This window comes from Motacilla alba, chromosome 2 (genome assembly GCF_015832195.1).
Source record: "Motacilla alba alba isolate MOTALB_02 chromosome 2, Motacilla_alba_V1.0_pri, whole genome shotgun sequence".
Taxonomy (NCBI): domain Eukaryota; kingdom Metazoa; phylum Chordata; class Aves; order Passeriformes; family Motacillidae; genus Motacilla; species Motacilla alba.
Window position 1 is genome coordinate 34,417,942 of NC_052017.1, and position 27,743 is coordinate 34,445,684.

At 39.1% G+C, this 27,743-nt stretch overlaps 1 protein-coding gene across 2 annotated transcripts in view; it reads left to right on the forward strand.

Annotated features, from left to right (window-relative positions):
- Window positions 1–27,743, forward strand: part of CHN2 (chimerin 2) — a 159,804-nt gene that overhangs the window by 67,894 nt on the left and 64,167 nt on the right. Inside the window, exons 3-6 of one of the 2 annotated variants that reach the window (XM_038161396.1) lie at window positions 6,269–6,324; window positions 21,543–21,574; window positions 25,055–25,168; window positions 26,832–27,117. In XM_038161396.1, coding sequence (XP_038017324.1) covers window positions 6,269–6,324; window positions 21,543–21,574; window positions 25,055–25,168; window positions 26,832–27,117 — 488 coding nt within the window. The remainder of the gene's footprint in view (window positions 1–6,268; window positions 6,325–21,542; window positions 21,575–25,054; window positions 25,169–26,831; window positions 27,118–27,743) is intronic. The other variant, XM_038161385.1, reaches the window with a different exon arrangement.

Sequence of the window (27,743 nt, forward strand, 5' to 3'; positions counted from 1 at the left end):
AGACATCTCCTAAAAAGTCAGCAAGTGTTGGACCATTCCAGCATTCTTTGCTGAGTGCTTGAAAAGAAGCAGACAGTTGAGTGATTTTTTTAAAAAGAGCTTACTCAAAATCAATGAAAAAGCTGCCATTGACTCTGAGAAGACCATCATTTCAAATGACAGATGCTTCCTTTTCAGCAGTAAGTTTTCATTAAAAAGTCAGGAAATAAGCAGCTACCTTTACTTACCTGCTCTTAGTTGCCCCAGTTGTGCAGCAGACAGATCACTGCATGCAGTGAAAAAGTTTGGTTACTTTTATCTGATAGCTGGCATGTAGTCCAAGGAAACATTTTTTTAAATGGAAAATGTAAACCCAACGCAACCAGAATGGATGAATAGTCTATGAATATGTAATTTCCTATTCTACTATGTGTAGGATGCCAGTATTGTGGTAATGACAAAATCATGGCCTCAGTGTCTAAACTCCATGCACGGGTGACCTTGGAAAAAGTTGCACAGCTCCAAACAGCGGAAAATAGTTTAAGCTTAGAATGATTTACTCCTGAGACTGCTTAGGCACAGATACACATTTTTCTTTGCAATGATAGGTGATGTATGCTTCTTTACTCAGCAGGAAGTATTCTGATCTGGTAAATTAATTATAGACATTATGTCCAGCAATAGTTTTTGTCTATGATTCAACCTGCTGTCCTATCTCATGACAGTTTTGACTTATGTATATATTTCATGCTTAGCACTTTGAGTTTACTGCCTATTTAACAATTATTTTCAAGGCATTTTCCCTGGTAACTTTTAAAGTTTGCTAACATACTAGTAAGATACTTTGCATACAGTTTTGATTTCTTATTTAAGTCCTGGGTAAATTTAGGTGACTGTGTTGCCTTTTACTGACATCAAGATCAAGGCTTCAATCCTTCTAGCTTCTAAACAAAGGCAGATTTTCCTGTTTCTGCCAACAAATTATTCAAATAAACATTGTTGCATGTGTCCATGGACAAATACTAATCAAAGTGCCACAGTCTTCAGATCTCAAGCCTTACTGTTTTGACATAATGTAAAAATTTGATTCAGCTATATTTGTAAAACATGAACACTTCTAATGCAGAAGATCCTCCCTTGCTTATGAGGAGCTGTTAGAATTTCACATAGATTTTCACAAAGTTTTTCAGACTTTTTCTGATAGCCCCAGGACACAGACAATAAAAGAAATGGCAAAAATAATTTTATATTAACAGGAAGGAACCTGGGGAAAAGTTTGGAAAGTTTCTAGCAGCCAGCAGTCTCTAGGCAGTGGGTTTGATTGCATTTTTACCTGAGAAGTAGATCAACAAATAACAGATTTCTTACATTGCTCCAATAACAGATTTCTTTTTGTAGTCTGCCATATGTTGGAAGTATTCTAGAAAATGGTTTTTTTTGCCATTTTACCATCACTGAGGTAGTAAATAAAGGAAGATAAGAATCACAGAATGTGGGTTGGCAGGGCTTCTGGGGTGAGCTGATCTGGCTTCCCGCTCAAAGCATGACTGTTGTTGGCTCTAGAGCTGAGCAGCCATGGCTTTACATAACTGAGTCCTGAAAAGATGCAAGGGTTGAGCCTCTGCCACCTTTGTGGGTAACCTGCCCCAGTACTACACTGTCCTCTTAGAGGACAAACTGCTTCTTACCTTACCTGCTTCTCAGGAGGAGTAGGCAATTTGTTTGACTGAAGGAGCATAGTTATTGCTGGTTGCCAGCCTCAGCATATATGTGCTTGAATTTTGAAGATATGTAAAACCACTTTTTTCCTCCTTTTACCCCTGTTGAGATTGGCATGTGCTGAGTCAGTCATGTGTCAATGCCACTTCAATGTTTGTTTGCATTATTCAAGATGAGTGTGTTGGTGGGAAGCTAAGTGGCAAGGCACAGAGCATCAGCTGATGCCATGCTCCAGCTCCTCACGAAGTTTCCCTGCCTTCTGTCCTTCATCAAATAATAGGCACAGTGTCCGAGACTCATTTTTGTTAGAAATTAAGTCTTTGTTTCAGCCAAGCACTTAGGTTCCTAATTAAGCATGTGAGTAATCCTGCAGAAATAGGACAGCTCATATTGTTCAAGCTCAGCACATGGATAAAAAATGCCTGACTGAGATGAGGCTGAGGAGGTAAAACTGAGGAACTCTGCGAAACATTCTGAGACAGAAGGCAGAATGTTTCCTTGCTGCTTTATAAAAACCATGATAGGATTTTTTCCTCTTCGCTGGAGCATCACTGAACACTCATCGTAGGTGAGTTAAAGGAGAAAGCTTGAGGTCCTGACACAATGCAGAATGAAAAAAAAAAAAGTATGAAGAAATGGGCGATAGCCCTTCTTCCCTAGCAGAAAATGACTAAGTGCTGATTTTGCATGTGACCCCTTTGTTTCTTAGGCAGATTGCATTTTGGAATTAGACAGCTCTTCCTAAAACATACTGTAGAATTTCCCTATTTCATCCCCTGAGACAAGACTCGTGCTCTAACAGGAACAAAAGAGAAAAAGATATATTCTAACCAACTATTTTACATCTCAAAGAAATGTTCCTCAAGTAATGCAATAATAAATTTAAGTTTTGTTAACGCTGTAAGTTCCAATGTGACTGTGATACTATGAATGCTGGCAAGCTATCTGAAGTATGAACCTGATAAAGGTGTTCAAGGGTCAAATAGAAGCTACTGCATTTTTCTGATGCAGTGCTGAATTTTTGCCTAATATTTAGTGTGTATTACTACTGTTCATTTCATTTGCATCTGATGCTGAACAAAAAACCGCTCCCAGTCTGATGCAGTTCTCTGAGAGCAGTAATAATACATTTTCTTTTTGCATGCAATTGACTTTTTATAAGGTTAATTTTCTCAGGGCTAAAATAATAATGCATCATTATGTTCGAGTGTCATCTTTCCTATGATCACAGTGGGTTTGTCTGTAACCTGCCTGTCAGTTCTAAATGCTGGAATTGACTGGGTCAGATGTCAATCACCGCTTGCCACTGCATTAAATAAGTGTGGTTTGCTATTATTTCACTTAACCATGGTCTTATACATTGAATTCTGGTTTAAGATTTTCAGAGATGGGAAAATGAGGCAGAAAGGCAAAGATTGTTTGCCATTTGAGCAAGTAGGTGAGGGATGTGTGCCTTCTGAATCTCTGACCATCCCCTGGACTGTGCTGGGGGTCTCAGCAATGTCAGCCTCAGTGTGAGTGCCCAGCACTTTGGAAAAAGTGTATAATGAGATCAGGCAGAGCTGCAGGATGTTCAGCACTTCTGAAAATGAGGTCACTTAATGAGGTGTCTGTGCTCATTGGAACTTAGCTGTAGGGCACATTTTTCTCAAGTCACCTTAGCCATAATACTGCACTGTATTCATAGCCCATTAGCAGGCTTTCTCATAGCAATCATTTGAAGCAGAAACAGCAGAGACCTTTCTAAAGGAAAAAACAGCTTTTGGTAGGGTCACACTGGCTTTGCTCCTTAATGCCTTAGTCTGGGAGACACTGCCTTCCCTGTTTTCCACTTAACTGAACTTTCACTGTTGTTTTACCTTTTCCACCCTTGCCTTACTGTGTGTCCTTACTGGACATCCTTGGCAGCTGTGTGTCTGTCTGTCTAGTCCTTCTCTGTTTTTTGTCTCCCCCTGAGCTGCTCGATGTCCCTTACTACAGTGCCACTGGTAGTTTCCAGTCCTTTCTATCAATCTCCAATCTCTCTTCTCTCCCTCCATCTAATGGTTCTGTATCTCCATCCAATTGTTCCACTGTTTTGTTTTTCTGTCAGTTTAATGACTATCAATTTAAAGTTAATATAGCCAAGTCTGAATTTTTTGTCTTTCAGAGGAAACCATTTCCCATTTCCAGCATTTTCAGTCTTGATCATGCTTGGGCCATTTTCTCATCCAGTACATTTAGCACATAATTTATAATTATTTATTTGTATAGTTATAATCTATGTTTTCTTCAAATGTATTTCTAAATCAGATATGTTTCTTGGTTCATATTATTGCACAGATTAATTACCCACCTCTCTCTGAGAATGACAGCAACCTTTTCCACTCTATTCAAAATACAGTTGTTAAGATGATTTGTCTCCCTTGCACTCATCATGAATCCTTGCACTGATTTATCCCACTACATCCTATAAACATCCAATTTTTGTGTTTGCTTTCAGGTCTTTCATGTCTGTATCTGCCCTTTCCTGTTAATCATTCCTTCCTTTGTTTTGTGAAATGCTGACTCTTCTCCCCACCATTGCTTATTTGGTGTTGTCAGCCTCAGAGATCCTCTTGGTCATGTTAGAGAGCTCTTTGCTTTTTTCATTTCTCAAAAATGTTGTGATGTCTCACATCACAGGGTAGGATTCCTGTGTGTCTTCTTCAGACCTACTTTTATTGCATCACTCTTATCAAAGCTGTCTTAGAAACTCCACTAGCTTAATTTGCTGTGTCAGTCTATGTTTAAAAGATTTGATTATTTAAAAATGGAATTTTTATGAAGTATGATTTTTCAGTTAAAATTCAAATTAATTAATTGGGGAAATAGATAATTTAATTTAAATGAGAAGCAGTCATATTCTTGCCATATTTTGAATCATTAGAGTTCCTTCTCTCCACTGGAAATGGGGGGAAGGAAAAAATTGTTATTTTCCTCTTGGATGTGTTTAGTATTCAGCATCATTAACTTGCTCAATCAATGGTTATGCTCATTTCAGACATTCAGAAGTTGATTCTGAAATCGTGATATTGGGCTCCAGAATAATCAGAGGTTTAAAAAACAATCTGTGATTTTTGAACAAAATTTTCATGCATTGTTTGACACTTTATTCGATACACAAGTTGTTTGATCACAAAAGAGAAGAAGTCTTTGAATCTTAGTCACAAAATTACAAGAGGTAAGAAAGACCATATTTATCATGGAGTTATCAAAATATTGTCAAGTTATCATAAATCTTGTGCAAAAGTAGCAGGAGATCTGACAGTGCTGAATGATGCAGAGTAAATCCAAAGCCTTAGTAGAAATTTAGAGCTGGATCACAGCCAGCATTAAAATTGGTAGGGAATATAAGAAATTATGAGTTGTCTTTCTGTGCCTCTCCCAGGAACCAGGGATGAAGGTTGGATCAGTTAAAGAGGTTATGGGTTTTTCCACTTTGACGTGAGCAGGAAGCAGGAGCCCCCAAAGCTTTCACATCCCATGTTTGTGTGACAAACTTGGGTGCAAGCTGAGGATTTTCTGCTTTCCAGATTTCCTTGCTTCTAGCCCCAGTTAAAGAGAAGGTGCAGAAGGTGGGAAAAGGTGCCGAGGGCTAACACCTACCTTTTCAATTCATCTTCTGCAACAGAGTTTCTGTGTTTATCAAACCTAGAGACATTTCTATTCCTCCCATAATTTACCACCTTTCCGGGCATAATTCTGAGCTTCACTAGCATTGTGAATAAACGTGTCCTGGGAACTCAGTCTTTTAAAAAAATTCATGGACACGACATGATCTTTCCAAATACAAGAAGGTCAGCATACAGAAGGCCTTTCTCGAGGGAGGCAATCCAAACCTCTGGGATTTTTACTGGAGTTACAGAGAGACAGTCTGTCTGTGCTGGAATTGATTACTGTCATTGCATGTCAGCTTCTTCTCACGACTCTGGAGTGGAAGGCAGGGAGAGGATCTCATTAAATACATGCAGTGAAGAGTCTGGGGCCAGGCAGCAAGTACCCCTAGCCTCAGGTTTCTCTCCTGCAGTCCTCAGAAGATTTGCAAAATTGATCCAGGGCCATTTGAATAGGGCATAATTGCTCTGAAAGGAATGTTTGCTTGCTCTTCAGTAATTGCCAGTATATCTTGAATTGTGATGAGCCCATTCAAAGGTATTGAACTTTTTCTTGGCCCATCCAAAAAACTGCTGGTGTTACTGGTAAACAATCTGTTCTTGGGTTGTTACAGCATGGTGTATGCAAAAGTGGGATTTTATCCTGAGACAGACCTAGCAGGTCTTTCTGGCTAGTCTTCCCTGGTATAGAAATGTAAAACCAGTACAAAAGGATAGTACTTCTAACAGTTAAAGCATTGACCACTTCAGTTAGTTCGCCAGTCAACAACCAATTTTCATATAAATGACTTAGACACACTGAAGTACCTCATTTTGCTGTCATCGTCTTTACATTTGCATTTTTCTCTGCAGCCCCTGGCTAAAAAGACTCATCTGAATAAAAGTTTGTGTATGTTGCCATCTTCTAATGATCTGTACATTTTTGTGTTTGACAGTGTATCAGTTGCAACAAGAGGCACCACGTCCCAAGAGAATCATATGTCCTCGGGAGGTCAGTTCTTTTGCTCTACCTTGTTATATCTGATGAATTGTCAGCAGCATATGATCACCAAAACATCTTTTTTACAGTCTAAGGGTGTTATTTGCTTTAACTTTTCTATGCCATTATTTTATATAATCATTTCCCTTAAGGTTGATTAATTAAAGCTGGATAATATTTGCTAATTAGGAATGGCAGCCTTATTCTACCACTAGAAGCACCTTTATTAGACAAGTACTTACCCATCATTGTTTAGTGTGCTTTTCTGTGTTCTGCCTAAAGTTTTGAGTTTCCTCATCATGAAGGTGTATTTTTCTTCCTACATCTGCATAATAACATCTGTGTGATATGTTTGAACATGATACACATAGCTTCAGTTTGTTGAATGCTTCCTGCCAAGTACTATGTTCAAGTTAAAATACTGAAATGATAGCCAGAGAGCTCTGGTCTCTCACAGAGACTCTGAAAATTGTAGAATATTTAGAAATCTGCAGGGCTGCAGGTTAGCCTGAGTCATCTTGTCCCCTTGTTTTCTTCTTCTGTATTTATTTCTCCATTGCTACTTGCCTTAGTGTGTCAGTTCATCACCCTGAATGGCATAATAGTAACAGAAAACATGTAGATGTCTCTGCTCAATGAAAAAAGCTGCAATAGCTTTTTCCCTGTGATGTCAGGGACAAATTTTGTGCAAATAGACATGCAGTACTAACAGTAAAAGTACTAAACACGTGAAGTGATTGCACAGAGTGTAAAAGATGATGTGCAGGAAGATAGAAACTGCAGCTCATGGGTGTGATGTTCATCTCTACTCCCGGGCATCAACCTGATCGCTGTCCTGCTTCCCACAGTGTGTGCCCATGAAAGCAGAGTCCTAGCACTTCTCAGACATTTACATACTGTCTCAAAACACTCCTGTGTGAGGCAGGAGGTTTTGTTGCAAGGCACAGGTACTTGCCTGGGTTCATGAAGAAAATCCATTGCAAACCCAGGAATTGAGTACAGTTTACCAGAGTCCACCCAGAACCTTAACTAAAAGAGATCTGCATTTTTCTCTCAAGTGCCCTCTACTAGTTGCAGGGAGAGTAGGCTCTTGGCCTCAGTCTGAAAGTCTTCAAGTCCTGTCAGTTTGGGATGGTCCCAAGACATAAACACAGGATGCTAAGAAGGACAAGCAAAACACCAGTGTGGGTAAACCCTTGTGTCATCCTTTCTCCCTGTCAAAGACGAGGCTTGGGGAGAAGAAGTGTGTGCTAGCCCTCTGGGACTTCAGTGCACATGTGCTGACAGGTTTTATCAAGACCTTTCTCTCTGAAATCCTCATGCAAACCAAAGCACAGTTAGGCTTCTGTGGCTGGTATTCTTTAAAGGAGAGGATAGTAAGGTTTTTACTGAACTAATAACAGAGATCAAACTAGTCATGGTGTAGTTAAAAATATAAAGTTTTTAAGGAACAAAATTAAGGTAAATAATTCCTTTTCTTCCAGCACAGTCTTAGAGGAATTTCTTTCTTTTCCTGATATAATAGTGTATCTATTTTACCTATTTCATATTGAGACTAATTTGAGGAAGAACTTGTCTTTAGAAAAGCTGATTGATAAGCACTGAAGGCTTAGAAAACCATGTCTGCAATATGAACTTATCTTTGTGGAAATACAAGTTTATCTGTAAAAGTTTAATCCAAAATACATTACACTAACTCAAATTTAAGCATTTTCTATTTTGCCTCCATTAGAGAAAATTTGAATCAAGGTAAAATAGTCAAATTTGTGGAGCAATTGTATTCTTGTTCTAGAAACAAGATTATCTACACAAGGGAAGTGAATGTGCAGCCATGATCTCCTTGCCAGTGTGCTTATTTCTTTGAACTCAAGACCATGTTATGTACGACTGAAGTTATTCTCTTTACCTGATGTTTAAAGACTGTACATATTTCGTCCCTATTCAGGTCACCTCCAAAGATTTGCAGAAAGAAACTAAGGTCTTATTACTCAAATAAACACATAATTGACATAGCAAGACATAACAAAAAAAGCAAAAGATGTCTGTTTTACACGGTCTGGGTTTGGTTCTAACTAATGAACCATTTTCAGTTGCTCACTTCATAGACTGCAGAGTCCTATTTTGAGTTGTTTGGAATTTTGTCTTAAGTTAGTTAAAGAGCTGAAAATACAGAGACTTTGTTTAGGGGCTGGTATGTAAAGCAGTATGAATTCCCACAAATATTACCTTTGATTCTTGTTACTGGGATTTTGAGCTACTTTGTGTAGCTCAGTTGTATGTGTTCACAGCCTGATTGCCAGAAACACAGATTCTCTGACCCAAGAGCCAAAAATCCACAACGACACTGCTGATGTGCATTATTTTTGCATATAGCTGGGGAGGTGGGGCAGATGGGATGTCCTGATACTTAGAAGATGTCAACATACGCAAATATGTGTTTCATATTATTAGTTTGTACTACGAAGTAGAACTTCACAGTGGTTTTATAAAGCATTGCAGATTATTTTAGAGAGGAAATTCAGGACTCTGTTCCTATGGCACCTATTGCCTTTTCTTAGCATGCCATTTCTTAGTAAGCTGGGTGTTTTGGGGTTGTTTTTCTCAATTCTAGTTTGATTTCACTGTCATCTGATGATTTTACAGGCTTACTTCACTAAAGGTGGTGTTTTATTAATACTGACTTTGCTGGTTACATAGAAAGATCTCAAAATCTAATTTTGTGTTGTTTATTAATTAATAATAATTAATTGGAAATACAATAGTTATTTAGTACACAACTAAATGATGGTTATCCAGTATCTGGAGAGAAGATGTCAGCAGTATGTGTGGCTGATAGAAAAGATTTATCTCTCCATGTGCATATCATAGGAAGTGGACTTTGCTGAGGGTGTTCCCATGTGTAATTTAGTATTCAAATTAATTCAAACAAATCTAAAAATTGCAAATAATTTGAAATCCTTCATGCTTGTGGGAAGATGTCTTTCATAATTGGCAAATTCCACACTGTTTGCAAGGAAAATGAAGCATCTGCTGCAAACCAAATCTGTAACAACACATAAACAAGGGTAGGTTGTTTTTTTTTTTCCTTTCACCATTTAGCATTTTCATCATTCCTCCATCTTTTCCATTGTTATCTTTCACATTCTCCACATCCATTTGCACTTCCATTACTTCTCTGTTGCTCCATAGTCACAGGGGTTTCAGCCTCAGATCTCTGCAATTCTACCATCTTATGCAGATTTCTTGATAAACTATACTGTGGAGACAGAAATCACCTCTCCTGATATGTAAACCACCAAACTAAAAGCTGGGACTGTAAATAAAACATGAACATTTATATCTTTGTGTCTTTGAGCTTTGCTATCATAATTTGCCTTTTCTTCTTTTGGAAGCATAAGTATCTTGTCAGCAACCAGCAATGGGAATCATATTGAATGAACCATTCAGGCTTCAGGTATCCAACGTCTTTTAATTAATCACCACTGGCAGCAGGATAGTGTGAATATCCTACCTTCCCAATAACATTGGATTTCTGCCAATATCCTCATTTGTAACCATATTCCCTCCAGCAGTGTTTTAATGATTTAGCTTTTAAATAGAAGAAGTTCCGTTTAAAAGCGCTTTTCAGGTGGAGGAGTAGCTTTTAAATATTGAGGGGTGTGGTGATAGGCAGCAAAGAATCCCATCCATGTTGTGAGGAAGTCATATTATAAGGTATTTTTTAGGGTTTATTCTACAGAAATGCTTATGAAAAAAATACATTCTCAGAAAATAACTCAAGCTTTCAACTTCTTTGTTTTATTCAAAAGGAACATGTCAAATGATTCTTAATTTTAAGAAGTATTTCAGGAGTAGATTATTCAAAGTTAAAATATCTTTTTAAGAAATTGAGGCTTTAACAAAGTAAAAGAATTAAGGAAGGATGGTGACATTACTTTGGACTATTTTTGGTTAAACAATAGGCACATTCAAAATTTTTTTCGAAGAGGGAGTGAGTCTTACTCATGAGTTCTTGGGTTATTTGTGTAGAAATATTCATACCTGTGAATGGTATTCCCATTTTGTTCCAAGAAGTCCTTAATTGCTGATAGCAATTTCTGAGGCTGGTGGATTTGTCTGCATTAGACCTTCCACATTCCTAACAGTGCTTTGGCCAAGGCAGTGTCAGCAACATTGAGAAACTTGTCTAAATTTCCCTAGTGTAGACAAAGCCTTAGAGCCCTAACTTATTGTGTAGAAGAATGTCAGTTAATTGCCTTCCTTGTCATTCTGAATTGCAAATAGGTTGTGTCAGAAGTGAGAGATTATTGTTTCTGCCTTTACATCATAAAAATTATGGTTTCTTGACTAAAAACAAATATGATTACAAAAGGGAGACTGTTGTCTGAAAAAAAAATCCCTTTTTCTTTTTGCTTAGGTCATTGTAAGAGATTAAAATAATGATGGCATATTAGAGTGTACTGCTGGGAGTCTTTAACTGTCCAGAGGGTCAGAAACTGTTCTGACCCTCTGGGTATCCATTACCCAGATTCATCAAAACAAGTGTACAAATAGTGGCATTTTATGGAGCATAACTGTTGAAATGGTCACTAGCAGATCTCTAAAGCTGTTGCCATCTTGTGCATTACTAGCTGCAAATATACAGGATCATTGAACTTCTCCAAAACTGAACTGTTGCAAATTTGCTCAGTTGTCCCCAAAGTTTCTTCTGAAGCATGGGATTCAAGTTGAGAACAATTCAATTAGAAGAGTATCATTTAAACAACTGCAATATTAAAAACTCTGGTACTTGTATCAGTCCTTCTTTCAGATACAGCAATACTTTATATTTGTACATTAGGAAAAGTTTGTGATTAAGCAAGCTTGAGCAAGGTTGTTAAAATTCAGCCTTACTAAGATATTTGAATAGTTTATCTGAGTGGGTAATAAGTATTTAATCCTTGCAATAAGTCTTCCATGAATTCTCTTATTCTGCTCACTTATTGACCTTTACAAGCTGAATATTTCCTCTTTGCCTCTGCCCTCATCTTTCTAAGAACAATTTCTATGCTGTGGTAAAGTACTGGAGAGCTGTAATAGGGCATTGAAATTGGCCATAAAATTGGTGGTAAATAATGGGAGCAAATGGGAATTTTCATGGCAGTTGTTCAAATCACTCTACTGCAAAAAGTCAGACACTGCCACGAGGTGTCTTTTACTGTCAGTCCTGAGAGCTTATCTGAGATAATTCAGAATATTATATTATCTTTCCCTTAGAAAGAAACCTCAGAACACACACAGTGACACACCAAGATACCCCATTAGCCAGCAATTAAGTGAAAATGAGCAAAATAGTGCTGAAAACTGTTTGTGTTAATGAAAATGTTTGTACATATAAGACTTAATGGAGCCTATATTTTCAAATTCTTATAATATTGTTGATGCTTTAATTTTGTGTTTATAATCCTCTTTATGATAGAAACAAAGAGGACACAGCAGTGGTCTGTGGACAAATGAAGCTAAAGAGCAATTTTGAATAGACATTGACAAAAGGAAGAAAGTTCTTCAGCTGAAACCCATAGCAAGGGAGTGGGAAGCCTGGCTGCACTGGTGGTGGCTGAGAATAGTTGAAGGCCAGGAAGGGTGTTCAGTTTAACTGGTGCAGAAGGCCTGTGGAATGTCAAAATATATTGTATCCAGCATCCCTCCAAACTGGCTACCTGCAGGTTTTTCTACATGAATTTCTAAATAAAAATGTTATTTTTCTGCAGTATCTATCTCCGTAGTGAATTTTGCCCCACGGAATGCCTGTGGTTTGCAGCTGAAGGGAAAGAAAGAAGGGGGCTGGAATATTGCTTGCCCAAAATTCCCTTGTATTCATCATATGAGAGAAATTTGCTGGTGCTTTTTTCCAAGGCATTTTAGTGACTGACAGGAAATCTCGTCTCTCCTAGAGTCCATGAGCAGTCTCTCTCTGGTGCAGTAGTGAGGTGGTGGAGCCCTCAGACGAAGCCACATTATTCTTATTTTAACAGTCCATTGACTACTGAACAGAGAAGAAAGCTTCCCAATTATTCTGCAGGCATGATAGTAAATATTTCAGTTAAGTAGTTACAGCTAAACAAAATAGAAGAGGTTTATCTGTTTCACTTGACTTTCCTCAGTTTCGATTTGCTAATGGTCTAGGTTATGATTTGCAAATTAGACTAGTGTTCGTCTTCATCAGAGGAGTACAGTATGAACCAGTCGGTGCATTCATTGATCACTGTGAAATGGAAAAGTTAAAACCATCTTTTTGGAAGACGTGATGGCAAGCTCTACTTGTTTGATGAGCACAAACTGTAGGTAGCTGTCTTTATGGACTGATGAACGTGCTAATTATCCCTCTGGGTTTGCTTGAAATCTTTGCAAAGTTTCACGCTCCCTTCCATCACTCCTTGGAAGGGCGTGATGTGTGTGTGTGTGTCTGTGTTTGTGATTTTTGCTATTCTCCTAGATTTTTATTTCCTTTTACATGTCCTTTTTGCATATCACTCTTTTAAGCTGGTTCTTTTTATTTAGACATGGTGTTGAATATAAGTCGTTTTCAAACCAAAAAAAAAATTAAAGCCTCTTTCATATCTTGGCCTAGATAAAGTTTATCAATAAGCTTACGTGTAGGTGAAAAAGCTATGTGCTTGTACAGGTTTACATACCTGTTTCAATTCAGGCCAGTAGAAGGGGGTCTTGCTGTCTCTGCTGTCTGACTTAGTGTCTGGTATCTTTTTTCAAGTTTCAAGATGAGGAACTGTCCTGGTTTAAGCCCAGCCAGCAGCCAAGACCCACACAGCCACTCAGTCACTGCCCCACCAGTGAGACTGGGGAGACAATCGGAATAATAGAAAGTAGAAAGCTCATGGGTTCAGATAAAGACAGTTTATTAGGAAACGCAGAAGCTGCACACACAAGCAAAGCAAAACAAGGAATTAATTCATCACTTCCCATGGGCAGGCAGATGTTAAGCCATCCTCAGGAGAACAGGGCTCCATCAGGTGTAACAGCTACTTGGGAAGATGAACACCATCACCCCAAATGTTCCCCCCTACTTCCTTCTTCTCCCCACTTTAGGTACTGAGCATGATGTCACATGGTCTGGAATATCCTTTGGTCACTTGGGATCATTTGTCCCCACTGTGTTTCCTCACAGTTTCCCATGCAGTTTCCCCGGCCCCCCACCAGCATGGCAGAACAAAAAGCAGAAAAGGCCTTGGCTCTGTGTAAACGCTGCTCAGCAGTAAAAAGAAATTCTCTGTGTTGTCAAATGTGTTTTCATCACAAATCCAAAACACAGCCTCATACCAGCCATTGTGAAGAAAACTAATTCTACCCCAGTCAAAACCAGGAACTCAAAGTATTGAGCAACTGAAGAATTTGTATTTCCTAATATGAATAAATACAGAAACTCTGCACATCTCTGTCTTCCTTCCTATAGTTCCTGTACATGTATGTATATAGCTAAAGACAAGAATGATCAAATCAGTCAGTCACACACATCTTTTTGGAACTGTGGACTGTCATGGCATGCATCATAGGAATGTTTTAGTGCTTCTCAGTTGTTACAGAAGGATCCAGAGCATTGATGTGGCTTACTGCATTCATCTGCTGCTGCTGGGGATATTTTTCTTCCCGTTTAAATGACTCAACAGATCATTTTTGAAAAAAAAAGAGCATCGTTTAAATGTCGTATTCAAATTTTTCATCCTGCATTCAGGGTAACATCGATATTCCTTTTACATTTAATGATGCCCTTACTGAGTGAATGGAAGCTGCACAACAAAATAGATGATTCCTGCTTTTGCTGTTGAAATTGTTTGAACCTGACCCTGTGTCCCCTGAATGTTTAGCAGCAGCTTTCCTGATTAAGATTTATTTCACTTTATTTTAGCTCATGTTCTGGGGACCAGTATTTACTGCATGAGAAAATATTTGGATTTTCTTTTCCTATTCAATCTTGATCTTTTCTGTTAGAGCTGAGTATATATAGAGATATGTTATGGTTTAGTAGCAATAGAGATGTCCGTGTTGGGAGAGATTTTTGTTACCTTCTGGAGTTTATAGTGTTTTCTCTGGTGTATTGATTATTGGCTGCTGGTCACTTTGTTCAAGGTCATAGAAGGGAAACAAACCTGAGTTAAAAATATCCTCAGAAAAGGTGGCTTAAAGCAGCTCTTTTGAAAATTTGGTACAAGCAAGTAAGTAAACAAATGGTTTAAATTATTTGAACATAATTTGTCTTTAGAAATGGTAGAAATATCCTTGACTGAGTAGAAATCATAAGTGCTGCAGTAACAGTCACATCTGTGGAGCTTCCTGTGTTTCTTTGCTGTGTGTTATCCTTCTGCAAAAGAGTCATTATGCATTTTGCCTTCTCTGTAGGTCGCAGCATGCCATCAGAGCAGAGCTGTGCAGCTTTGAACAGCAGTTAATAAAAACATTCTTCGTGCTCTTCACTCTTGTCTTATATTATTTTACATTCTTTCTAGTGGTGAAGAACACTCCTACCTTCTCCCTGGCACTGTAACATTTTCCACAGAATTATTTTGTTAGAAGATACTAAACACAATTTGGCACTTCATTATGACGATGATGGATTTAAACTGGCTTCTGTTATTTAGTTAAGTGGTGACAAGTTTATCACTTGAAGGCTTGGCTTTCTCCTCCAGATCAGTTCTCTTGGTGTCTTGCCTTCTTGGTGCTTCCTTCTCTCCTGAGAGCCTCCTAGAGATGGGCAGAGTATTATTGTTGTTTTATATGTGATTTTTAAAGCCTATTCAGGTCTGCTCCTTGCTTCTCCCTATCTCCTGACGACAGTCCAGGCAGAGGTGAGGAATAGGCTGGACTGTGCTATCTTGGGGCCAGAGGAAACTCAAGATGTCATTCCTGGGTCAAGAAGATATGTTTGCATATTCATTTCTTAAAGCCTTGAAAAAGGCTTCTTGAGGATTTCTTGACTGTCTCTGCTTATTTAGTTAGTGTTTAATTATTTTTAACATTTTCCTAAGTTCTGTCTCCTTTTTAGCAGTTTAAGCCTATTTCTTCTTGTCACATCTAGTCAACACAGAGACAACAAATTTATTTCCTCTGGAAAGCAGCCTTCTTTGTACCTTTCTGCAACAGCCTCTCTCTGTCGTCTGTTCTTCAGGCCAGTCTTTCTTCATGTCTTTTCACAGTTGTTAAATTCCTGCTCACTCCGTTTGTTTGCTCCACACCTTCTTGAGATGTGGTGCCGAACCCACAGTCAGCATTCCATCTAGAGACTTTCTGAGTGGACATCACAAGGAGAGGATTATTCTAAGGCGTCTTGTCAGCTGCATTCTTGGCTTTGTTCCTCAGTGTGACATTCTGGGTTTGGCAGTTTTTGCTGCAGACAGCATCCAGCAACTCAAGTTCATTTATTGATCTGTAAGGATGGCAGGATCCTTTTCTGCAGAGATCTGTCTAGTCATCGGCCCTCTGGTGTTTTGAATGGATTTGACATCTTGCTCCCAGGTACTTTCCTACAGGCACTGTAATCCCTTGCTGTCTCGTGGCTAAATGCACATCCTTCAAGTGGCCATAACGCTGGTGTCTCCGTGGCTCTGTGACTGACTGATAAAAGGACATGCACACTTCCAAACCATTCCTGTCACCTTTCTCTCTGCACAGCTTCTGGCACATGGGCAATGCAGATGGAATATGTTGTGGGGACTTGGGCATTGCTGGTTTCTTCCTGAGGAATGCCTTTGCTCCTCCATCACCCCACAATCAAAGTACAGGAACATACTCAGTAAGTTACACATGACAGTGACTGAAAATCTAAAGGGAGAAAACCATCTTTTCATCATGTAGGGGCACTGTAAGTTCCGCAACTGGCCTGTCCTTGGCTGGGGACTAGAGATGTTGTGTTGCTGCTATTCGTACTGCCAAAATTAGTGACAGGCTTCATTTTGCAAAACCAAGAGTTTTTTTTCTTTGAAAACACTGGTGCCAGAGAGCCTGATAAGGTAATAAAGAAAAAATTTGTTAAAAGGTAAAAGAAAAAAAGATAAATATTTCCCTTCCAAAAGAATGTTTTCTCAAATTGCTTAAGAATCATTGGTGTGAAATAATTTTTCCTATTTGGAGAGAATTTTAGACAATTGATCAAAGTAGAATTTTTCCTTTAAAAATGTGGAGGCAAAAAAAAAAAAGGTTTTATAGGAGTAACGAAATACAGCATCGTTTTCCTTCATTCCATTTAATAGGGGCTTGCAATTTCCCTTAATCCATTTTGGTTGTTGATTGTAGGTATAAAGTTTGCAGTGGGCTTATGATAAATCTGCCAAAAGCTGAACAATACAGACAATAAACTCCTTTTCTTTACAGTCTGTTTTTTACTGGGCTTGTCTTGAAAGCCTCTCTTCCAACACTTCTATTTCTCTTTATGTCAAACTGAGCTGAAAAACATATTTATATCCAGTCAACCAGAGTTACTGAAAAATAATTAAGATTGTTCCAAACAGAAAATATATCAGATTAAACTTCCTTTGGGAAAATGCCTCACTGCCTGCGCTGAGTAAACACACCAACATTATTAACTCGTGGATCTTGTTTCCCTGTTCTTTCTATATTTTGAAGAACAGAGAACCAGGTGCAGCTACCCACCTTATTGTTTCTTTCTGAAACAATATTTATATTCTCATCATGGGTGTATTAAGGTAGTGGCTGAAATGGGTCCACAGTACACAATGCTACACTGTGCTGGCCCTTCTGACTTAGAGAATTGCTGTCCTAGGGGGATTTCTAAACTTTCATTCCAGCATTTCTAGATTTCAGCTCTGGCCACTGGATAAGGAAATATGTCTTGTGCAATGAAGCTGAAGAGAAATTAAATTTTTCTGAAATTAGGGTTGTTTTATTTCTGTGGTAGTACTTACGCAGAAAGAATTCTTCAGGGTATCTTGAACTCTTCAGTGCAGTGTGGCTCGGATGTCAGTGCTTGCAATGAAAATCTGTCACATTAGGGGATGCTCACCTCCTGCCTGAATGATTCCCAGTAGTTTTGTGATGAGTTATCTTGCAAGTGGTGTGGGATTTTAATACAATAATCTGTACATTAGAGGGACTATGTCCTGCTAGGGCTAAACCATCCTGGCCAGAAGAGGAGCCACAAATCCCAGTGCACTGAAATTCAGTAAACTTTGAAATTATGTGAACATAACATATTGAATTAGCTCAGATAGCTAGTTCATTTTAAGAAGGCTTATTTTCTTCTCAGTGTTGACATCAAATTCAAGTGCAGCCTTGAAGGATATGCTGTAACATTGTAAAAAATTATGTAAAACTAGACTGTGAACAATTAAGGGGTTTTTGGGGGGTGGGGAGAGGCAATCAGGTTGGGCAGGCTGGCAGTCAAGGCTGTAGTATGCAGAGTCTCTCAAACACGACCTTCCAAAGGCCTTTGTAGAGTGCCAGGAGAGCTGTGCAGGGTTTCATTTCTCTTTGAGCACGCATCAAGATTAGATGTCATTGAATGTTGCTGGCTTTGTAAGATTACTGGATTAGTAGTGATTTAGGTTGTTTTACCATACATCTTATTTCCTGATCAATGTGACATGCGTTTTAAACAATTCTGGCATTCGCTGTTTTTTCGCAATTTATACAACTATGAATTTTATTGATGATTTTCAGCATATTCCCCATGGCTTCTGGAACAAAAGCCAGAAATGCCTACTCTGGAAGAACATTTTTGGTTTGAAATTGGCAATAATGCCTTTTTTCAAGCCAAAAAAATTATCATCTCACTTTTGAATTGAAAGCTGCCACATACTTTTAGTGGAGAGGGAGAAACCGTGTAATTTATCTTCTGTATGGGGGAAGTAAAAGCAAGCTGTGATTCTCTTCAAGGCAAAATATGTTTTCACTACTGAAGAGCTGTAATTTGCCTTATGTAATTTTCCTCATTTTTGTACTTTGTTTTTGTCTGTTAGCATAAGGATCCATAAATGACTCAAACACTCTGATCTCTCCCCTTGCTCCTTGTCTAGGGAGTTATGCATTAGAGCCAACTGGTTGCCTAGGAAAGGTGGCTCTTTTTCAGCAAGAAAATTGTGAGGACCGTACTGAAGGTGACATAAGTGTTCTTCATGGGCATTATCTATGCAAAAAAAAACCTGAGTGTGTACGTGTGTGTTCTCAGAATAGGGCTGATTGTTCTGGGCTCCTACCACCAGGAAATAGTCACTTCCCTACCTGTGGATTTTCTGCTCTTTCTGCTGCTGAGAGTTCTTTCAGGTGGATCTGCTTGACTTTGTGTGTGCGAGCCCATTTATAACAGGAGAGGGAAAGCTAATCCCAACTGAATTTCCAGTCACCTTTGCCTTCTGCAATATATAGAATTTCCCTTGAAGTTTTTACAGAGTCTGCAGTCTGCACAAAACAGACCTACTGGCTCCTTTGATATTTTTAAGCCTCTGCTTCATCAATTGTACAGGCTTTTGGTTTATTTCCAAGTTCAGTCCAACGTTCTGGTTTTGATGTAGAGACCCTGATGTTATTTTTGATCTTTTATCTTGCTTTAACTTTGTTTCCTTGTGTTTGTTCCTAGTCATAAATTTGGTTAGGACAGAAATTATTATTTCAGGGCAAAGGTTGCAGTAAGCACAAGAGGGGATTTTTAGATTCTGAGGCACCAGGATGGTCTGACAGATCAGGAGCTTCGTTTCAGGAAATACTACAGTGTCTTTCCTGTCTAAAGCCAAATACTGAAGTTGTGGTGATTTTAGACATGCGAATGCTAAAAGATGTTTTGGAATGAAGGTTTCTATTCTATGGAATCGGAGGAAGAAGAGAGAAGTAGAGACACTTTGTGTGGATTCTCAGTAGAGCAAATCTTTTAGCTCATGATCAGCAGGGAAAGAGGAAATCACATTATCCAGGGTGGTTCAGTCCGTTGCTAGTCAAATGATGAAAAATTCACAGAAAAGTTTGTATTTTTGCATAAATAGTGTGAGAAGGATGAAAAAATGTGCCTCTCTGATCAAGGAGTTATTTCCAGATTGCTTTTATACTTTATACCTATATTGTAACATATTTATACATATATGGGGAACCTGTGCTTAAAGCTAGTTTCGAAGGTGTGTCCAAGTAACTCTTTAATTTTTCTGAGGCAGATTGAAAGTGTTGGGGTTCATTCTGTATATAAATGCAATCAAGGTAAATCAGTCATTTTAAATAGAAGCAGATTCTGACTACGAAACTAAAGTCATGCTTTACTTCTTCTGTCTAAGTGTTTTATTTGGCAATTTTCAGTGTACCGAGTAGCCTTTGTTTCCATGAAAGAAAAGATTGCATGTGGTGGTCTGACATAACCCAGCTTCTGATACCCAATTTTTAATTGAGTTGCCAGCTAAATCTATGCTTTCAAGGGTTATTATGGTCTACAAGGATGACAGGAAGGCTGCACAGTTCCAAGATACTAAAGTCATATAGTGCTGTTGAAGATGAACATATGAACAACCTCCTTTCAGAAGTAATACATCTTTTGTTGATATTAATTTTTACTTAAAAATAGAAAGTTAAATTGAATTAATGCACTTTCTTCTCTAAGTTCCTTTATATGCACATAGAAACACAGCACCTGCACTTGGCAATTCCTTTGATTTTGCTCTCCCTTCAGTTCTGTGTATTCTTTTCTCTCTTATTCCTGCCTCTCAGAGCTCAGAAATGTTTGTATCAAGGTATTATTCCTGGGCAGGAGTTCCAAGGGTATGATACTGCTATTGTTAATGCCGTGCTAGAAAAGAAATGCCGAGCTGGGAAAGAAGCACAGTAAGGACTTGATTGAACTCCCATAGGGCTTCCATTGAAGATTCTCATTATCTTGTACAGACTTTTGTTCATCTTGTGCTGTGTTGTAGCCCTAGTGACTGCAGGGTAGAAAGTCAGCTGCTTCTCTTCTGTGCTTGGCGTGTAGAATCAAAAATGTGACAGTTATGCATTTGCTATTCTGAAGGAAAAAAAAAGTAAAAAGCAAACCTTTGCCAATTTAAAGTTTTTATGAGTGAAATAATAAGAATTCATGAAAACAAGAACAAGAGCACTTGTTTCCAGTCAGAGAAGTGGAGGGAAAATCACTAAATGGGTTTTATGCTAAAGAATGAAACAGTCTTGAAACCACAATTTGTCATACACGTGTCAGCACGTATGAAGCAGTAATTCCACCGATTCTCCATCTTCATGGAGATATGCAGAGCTCGGATAACCTTCTTCAGTCATTTGGACACTTCATGTGTGTCTTAGAGGAAGTCCTGTCTCTCTTACTGATGAAAGCACAGCCCGAAGCTGCAGCCCGGCGAGATGACACTGTCGGTATGCTCTGTAGCTGGCGAGGGAGCGGCTCTCCCCGCAGACCCTTGGCTGCGGGCGCGTTAATGAGCCCCGGCCGGGCCGCGTTAATTGGGGCGCCCGCGGGAGCGGCCCCGCGCCAAGGCTGGGCGGGCGGCGCCCCCTGCCGGCCGCGCCGCGGGAGCCGCCGGCCAGGGACGCGCGCCGGGAATGGCACCGGGAGCCGGGACTCGCCGTGCCACGCCTGCCCAGAGCTCCTGGTGACGCTGTGACATCCCTGAGACTTGGCTCAAAGATCTCTGAAATGATTGGCAGTCTTCCCGGCGACTTCCAGTGTGCTTTGGGTCAGGCCCACAAAAAGCTTGAGACTTAACGGAATTTAGGACTAGGTCTAAATATATAAACCCGTGGTTTTTCCCAAGGATATTAAGCATTTTGGTTTTGGTCAGTTGCTATATAAAGGGGAAAAATGTATATAAAGGGTATATACATGTCTGTATTATATATAGTATATATACATTATGTATATGTAATATAAATAAAGGCTATACAAATGTATACAAAGGGTATATAACAAAAATACATTATAAATACTAGATTGGCAAAACTGCAGTAAGATTTTTTTTTTTGTCTGTTTGGTCAGATTTCATGCAATTATGTGTAGTTCTATTTTTTGACCACTGATACATTTTTTACCTCCCAGAAATATATCAGTAAAATCACCTCTTCTGTTTTCATTTTTCTGTTCTTCTGTGTAGTCATGTTCCAGTCACAGTTTTGAGTCTGCAGAATGTTGTAGCTTAGATGGGTGCAGTAGTCCTTCTTATTAATCAAGAGTAATTTATTTTTATGTAGTTTATGTAGAATTATGGTTTTAATACTTTTTTTTTCTTTCTTTCAAAATTTAGGTGGAGAACAGACCAAAGTATTATGGAAGAGAGTAAGTGTTTTTCTCTTTTAAGTGTCTGTTGGGTATATCCAAAAGCTGTTACACTAGAACTAAAAAAAAAAGGCGCAACGGAGGTCTAATAAAATATTTTATTTTACCTTTAACTGGGAACCAAATACAGTGAAAGCCTAATAATATAGCTGTGTTACAGTCCATTGCTGCTGGTCACAATCCTTGGATTACGCTGTTGTGTGAGCCTGCATGTTTATTTTACTTCTCTCAGGAGAGTTTTGAACAAAAATTGTTGTCTGGGGTATTCCTTCCTTTTATTTTAGTAGTTGTTTAAACCTGCTAGTGGTTCTGCACTGGCCTGGGGAGGGGAGAAGCAGCTTGTCTCTCTCACTGCCTTTTTGTGTATGTTCCTATGCTTTCACCACCTCGCTGAGTTGTGGAAGTATGTGTATCCTGCTGCTTGCGTAGCTGCTGTTCTCCCTGCTAAAGTTACAAGGTCCAAAATACCCAAAGAAGATGTGTATTTTTCTTTGAAGAAAAATGCCAAACCACCAGAGTGTAATTTCTTTGGGCTCAGCACTCCTTTTTGCCAAAAAATAACTAGGAAGGGGCTGTGTTGTGCATTGGCATGGAGATCTAGGCAGGTGAAGGGGAAAGGCACAGCAGCTGCAGCAGCCCCCCAGCCTTGGCATTTGGCCTTTACTGGAGTAATATGCTGAGACCCCAGCTCTTATCACTAGCTGAATTACTTAGATCCCATGTTCTATTTGTCATTCTATCCCAGACAAACCCTTTATGTATAATGATCCTTTTCTACCACCAGAAACCTCAAGAACCAGTTGCTTTGCCCCTAATTACTGAAGTTTCATTTTTTAAATATTACCTTTGCCAATGAGGAATTCAGATCTAGCCACTAGAGTACAACAGAGCTGAGGACAGCAGCTAGTTGAGTAGCACATCACACTTCCTACAGCAGGACTTGTAAAACCATTGCTGCAGTCTCTTACCCAGCAACGTGCCTGGGTTTGTGGGGCAGCAGGACTGACAGGAGCTGTAAGATTGAAGGAACTGTGGGTTTCGGGCTGTAAATCCCCCCGGCTAGTTTGGGATTTAAGCCAGCACGGATCCTACATGGACGAAGTAAAGGACGAGAAGCGCTCTTTCTCCACGTGGTTCTGATGGCCTGTTTTATTAGCTGGAAAGGGACATCTGCATCGGAGAGCGTCCAAGTGAAAAAAGAGGGTGGATTCCAATCCCAAGGGACATTTATACCTGCGGAATGGGAGGCAGGGACAGAAGGCCGCAGCCAAGGGGACACCAGTGAGGAGGGGCAAAGGGAGAGGCTACAAGGGACAGATCACCTTAGAGACAAACCATCTGAGGGGAAGGGGAACCATTCATGTAACATAACACCCAGTGCAAAACGTCTAAATAACTATTCAGTGCGTCACAACATAAGATGTCATCTTGGTGAACCTGTCCAGGCAAGATCACCTAAGTTACTATCATTCAGCAAGGAGATTTCAGAAGTACTGAGGTAGTCCTATAAAAGCAGCTGACTCAGTACTCAGAAGTACATGGAAAGAGAAACAGCAATTTCTAGGGAAACTGAAAAAGCCATCATTACGTTACTGTATAAACCTGTGATGTGGCTGCATTTTGGGTAGTGCACATATTTCTGTGCACTGTCCCTCTCTCCCCTTTCCTCCTCCATCCTTTTCTCGAAGGTTATGGGAGAAGAGAAAGGTGCTGCCAGGGGCAGCAACGGTGCAGTGAAGGGATGCAGCTCCTGCCACGGGAGGTCACCTCAGTGGTTCCCAAGAAGGGGACATGCACAGTACCTTTTCAAGTTCGTTGTCAGAAGCAGCTGCAGAGGCCAAAAGCACCAAGATCTAAAAGGGTTTACAAGTGAGATTCTCAAATACATGAAGGGTAAGGTCACAAGTGATCAGACATGATTGTGTCTAAAGCAGTGATGGATAGACAGGGATGAGAAGTGAAAGAAATATGTCACTGCTTCCTGCACCTTTTCTGTAAGCATTTCTTGTCAGGTGCTGTCAGAAGCAGGCATTAGTTCAGGGCGTCTTGTACCACATACAAGCTCTTTTCATGCTCTTATAAAAATGTACTAAAAGTATCCGTAAGAAAGCCCAGATTACCCGGTGCTTACCACTCATGGTTAAAGAAATTTCACAGGTGCCCCAAGCATCACATCCAAGTGATTTATTAAATTGATCACATATATTTTGTCCTAATATCTAACCTAATGTCTGCTGTATTGTGTGAGGAATACCTTATGCTTATTATTTTTGACAAAAATTACCAATTGCCCTGAGTTTCCTGGTTAAAATCATGTTTCAGTTATGTCATTTAGAGGCTGTTCATCCCCCACCTGTACAGAGAGAAAAGATTAATCAATTCACATTATCTTTAACATAAAGTCACTCTGGAAAGGTCATCTAAACCTAATATTTTCAACATATATTAGTTGTGAAAAGACAACTTAGAGAACGGAACAATTGCATTTGCATCCAACGTGTTTTTCTTCTCTTTCACTACCAAGCCAGAGGCAGTGTTAGGAATGTGCCACTTCATATGTATTGTCAGAAAAGAGAAAATGCTGAAGGCCAGTACATTTTAGTGCCTTTTTTTAGACAGCAGCAAAAAATAGAAACTTTCAAAATCTCTGAAGAGACCCTCAGAGACTTATCAGCTAGCAAAATGTGCGTAGGAGTTAAGACTCAAACTGCTGTCAAGACTGAATTTGTACTTATGGAGAGATCACTGCTAAATATTGGTTTTCATAAGGTTAATTGTGCATCCTAGGCCCCCTTTCTTTCTTAAAATAGCAATGACAAAAGAATCAGAGAAGTATTGCTTTTTTCCAGCACTGAATGAGGAGCTCCTTGACATGAAGAAAACAATGTTTTTCTCAAGACTTCTCTGTACCTTCTTCTATTTTAATATATGCAGAATAGAATTTTGAATAATTGTTTCCATTTTTGTCTCTGTTTTCCTTACAAATTTGAGGAAGCAATATAATATGAAAATGAAGCAAATTGATTATCAGAAGACCTATGATTTTAATTATACTTAAATATTTATGTATATAAATACCGACCTTTAAATAACTACATATTAAAATGCAATAATTCCTTTTTTTTAATGCCTTTTTGCCTTGTTTTCAATTCTGTTGTAAGGCCACTAGAAAGGAAACAAGGAGGAGGTAGACTGGCATAGACTGGTAAAAGAGAAAAGTTGTGAAAAGACCAGGCATTTACAGAAAATAATCTTTGGGTATAGCTGAGTTTATCCTGACTGAAATTGCATTTCCAGTGTAATTTTTGTGTCTGTGCTGAACTTGTCCAGGCTGGGTCACCATCCTGCTCCTTGGATGCTACCCTGATGGCTTAGATCACGGTCCTTGAGAGTGCTGAAGTTTTCAAATGTTTTCTGGGGTGGAGAAGGGTGTTTTTCTGATTGGATTATTCTATAAGTCACAGAAGTATCTCCCCTTAGGTTTCACGGGATCATTTCTCGGGAGCAAGCAGATGAAATACTTGCTGGTGTAGAAGGAGCGTATATTCTTAGAGAAAGCCAGCGGCAACCCGGCTGCTACACCCTTGCTCTCAGGTAAATGCTGGTTTAATAGACACTTGTAGTTCCAATGTGAGTGTGCTTAATGGAGGGGATTATACTGGTCCCTTTCGAGTGAAGTCCGTCTCCACCATTACCTAATACACTGTGTGACACCAGAGTGCTTTTACACCCTCTTGTCAGCAGTTTGTCCGTCACGGTACTGCGGCAACCCAGTCTCTCCTTCAGCACCTGACTAGGTAGTCCTTTTTCAAAAGCAGTGCCCATTTTCAGATTTTTGTTTGGTTTTTTTTTTTTATCTAGAGTTAAGTTTTGTAAAGATGGGTCTTCTCATTCAAGACTCTATAAAAATATGTGAGTGAATACAGAATAGGAATGCGTCCCAGTAGAGGACACAGCCAAGTTGTCCTTGGAGCTGTGTTGTGTACAAACATCAACAACTATCTGTGATATTAACCCCAAATAAAGCTGGAAATGACATCCAGAAGCTGAAAACTGGCAGTTTTCTTCCCCAGGAGGAGCTCAAGTTTTTTGTAGGAATGCATTGTGAACCATGGGATGCTGCTGCTCAAAGAAGTAGGAGTCTGCTGTTCAACTGAACAAAAAATGCAGTGGGAACCCAAGCTCCAAACTCACTGCCCCTCACAGGTGCCTTTCCTGGTTTAGCATTCAAAACCTGCCCACTCAAGTCTTAAAGACACTATGTATTAGTGGCAAGAGAACAAGATATTCAGTTGGGTTTTGATGAAACAAACTCCTTGGCGATATTTTGCAACTTTTTATTGCATTATTACTCCTGTGAGATATACACAAACTACAAGTCTGCATTTTTACCCTTCTGCTAGTAAGACATGAAAAAAAATCCTTTGAGGAGTTAGCCCAAGTAGCTGTGATACAGTGCTGAAATCATGCTTAGAATTTGTATTGATGTGCAGATGGTAAAGCTGGAAAAGCTGGTGAGTCATGCCAACTAAAAAGTGGTGTAAATTAAAACCAATTTGTGTCAGCTGAAAAAGAACAAACACAGTTTTTTAGGGTTTTGGAGGAGATTTCAAAATGAAGAATAAAAAAATAATAAAGGATAAGAATTATGGCAAAATGCCTATTGTTTTGATGAAACAACATGTTTTCTAACTCCATCTGGATAATTATTTGTAGAATCAAAAACTGAATTTAATTATAAATTGGGATTTTATGTGAAAAATCTGGGTGAAAAATAAAAGGCTTAAACCATGTGATTTGAAGTCCCAACAAAATTTGCAGACATGCAGTTTTGATGCAAAGTAAGGAACATTTAACACAATAGTGTATCTTTGAATACTTTAATCAATGATGGGATTCCAACCTCAGTGTCACAAACTGAATGTGCTACTACAGCACTTGGATTATTAAAACACTTTAAAAATCCCAATGAATTACACCTGCTGTAAATAGGGCTATAGTTTTCCCACATAGCTGTGCATATTTGATTGGACCCTGAATTAGGAGCTTGGTCTCCCTGTCTTCCTGACAGAGTCTGATTCAGACCCTTAGGATTTTGATTACTTGGTAGATGTCCATCTCTTCATTGACTGTAAATATGCCCATATGTGGTTAAGCATCTGCTTTCTGCACCTCAGAAACGCTTCATGATGGAAGAGCTTTCATTGAATTCTCCCTCTCTTTCTTCTCTCCCTCTGTTTTTTCCTGGTGTTTGCAGATTTGGTAATCAGACCTTAAACTACAGGTTGTTCTACGATGGGAAGCACTTCGTTGGGGAGAAGAGATTTGAATCAATCCATGATCTGGTTACAGATGGCTTGATAACATTGTACATAGAAACAAAGGCTTCTGAGTATATTTCCAAAATGACAACAAACCCCATATATGAGCACATTGGATATGCCACTTTGCTTAGAGAAAAGGTGTCCCGGCGGCTGAGCAGAACAAAAAATGAATCAAGAAAAGCAAGTGTAACGAGTGAAGAAAATACTCAAGTTGAAAAGGTAAGTACTCAGTTTAAAATTTTTGTAATAAATACCAGTCTTTCTATGAAACCTGAGAAGAAAAAGTTTTTTCAGAAGACCTGTTTCTATTTTCCTGTACTTTATAAAGTATTGCTGTCCCACTGCAAAGTTAATATGACCTTGAGTCCCAACTAATATTTGACTGGAGATTATGATAAAAACTTTCTGATAAGTACCAAATGTAAATGTTTTCACCATGTAAATATATGGGTATAAACCCATACCATTTACCTTAGGAGCTACATCTAAATTGGTCACAGGTTATATTTGTCCATGTATATACTCAAGCATTTTCCACAGTAGGGTTATGAATCTGGTTCCCACCGACCCTTCACCACAGCTCAAGTTTGTTATCTTTCTGTACATGGTTCAAAGCTTCTCTTATCTGACAAGCCTTTGGTGGATGGGTCTCAAATTGGAATATTGTGTGTTTTCTTTCCTTCTCATGGATCTGAAATTGGGATGTTGTCTGTTTGCCTCCATTTCTTCTCGCTCTTCTCATTTGAAGTGGGCTTTGCTTGATCTCTTTCTCTTATGCACTCGTATCCCAAAGCATTGTGTGGACTAGGACTTACATTATGATAAACTGAGAATTTTGTGCAGTT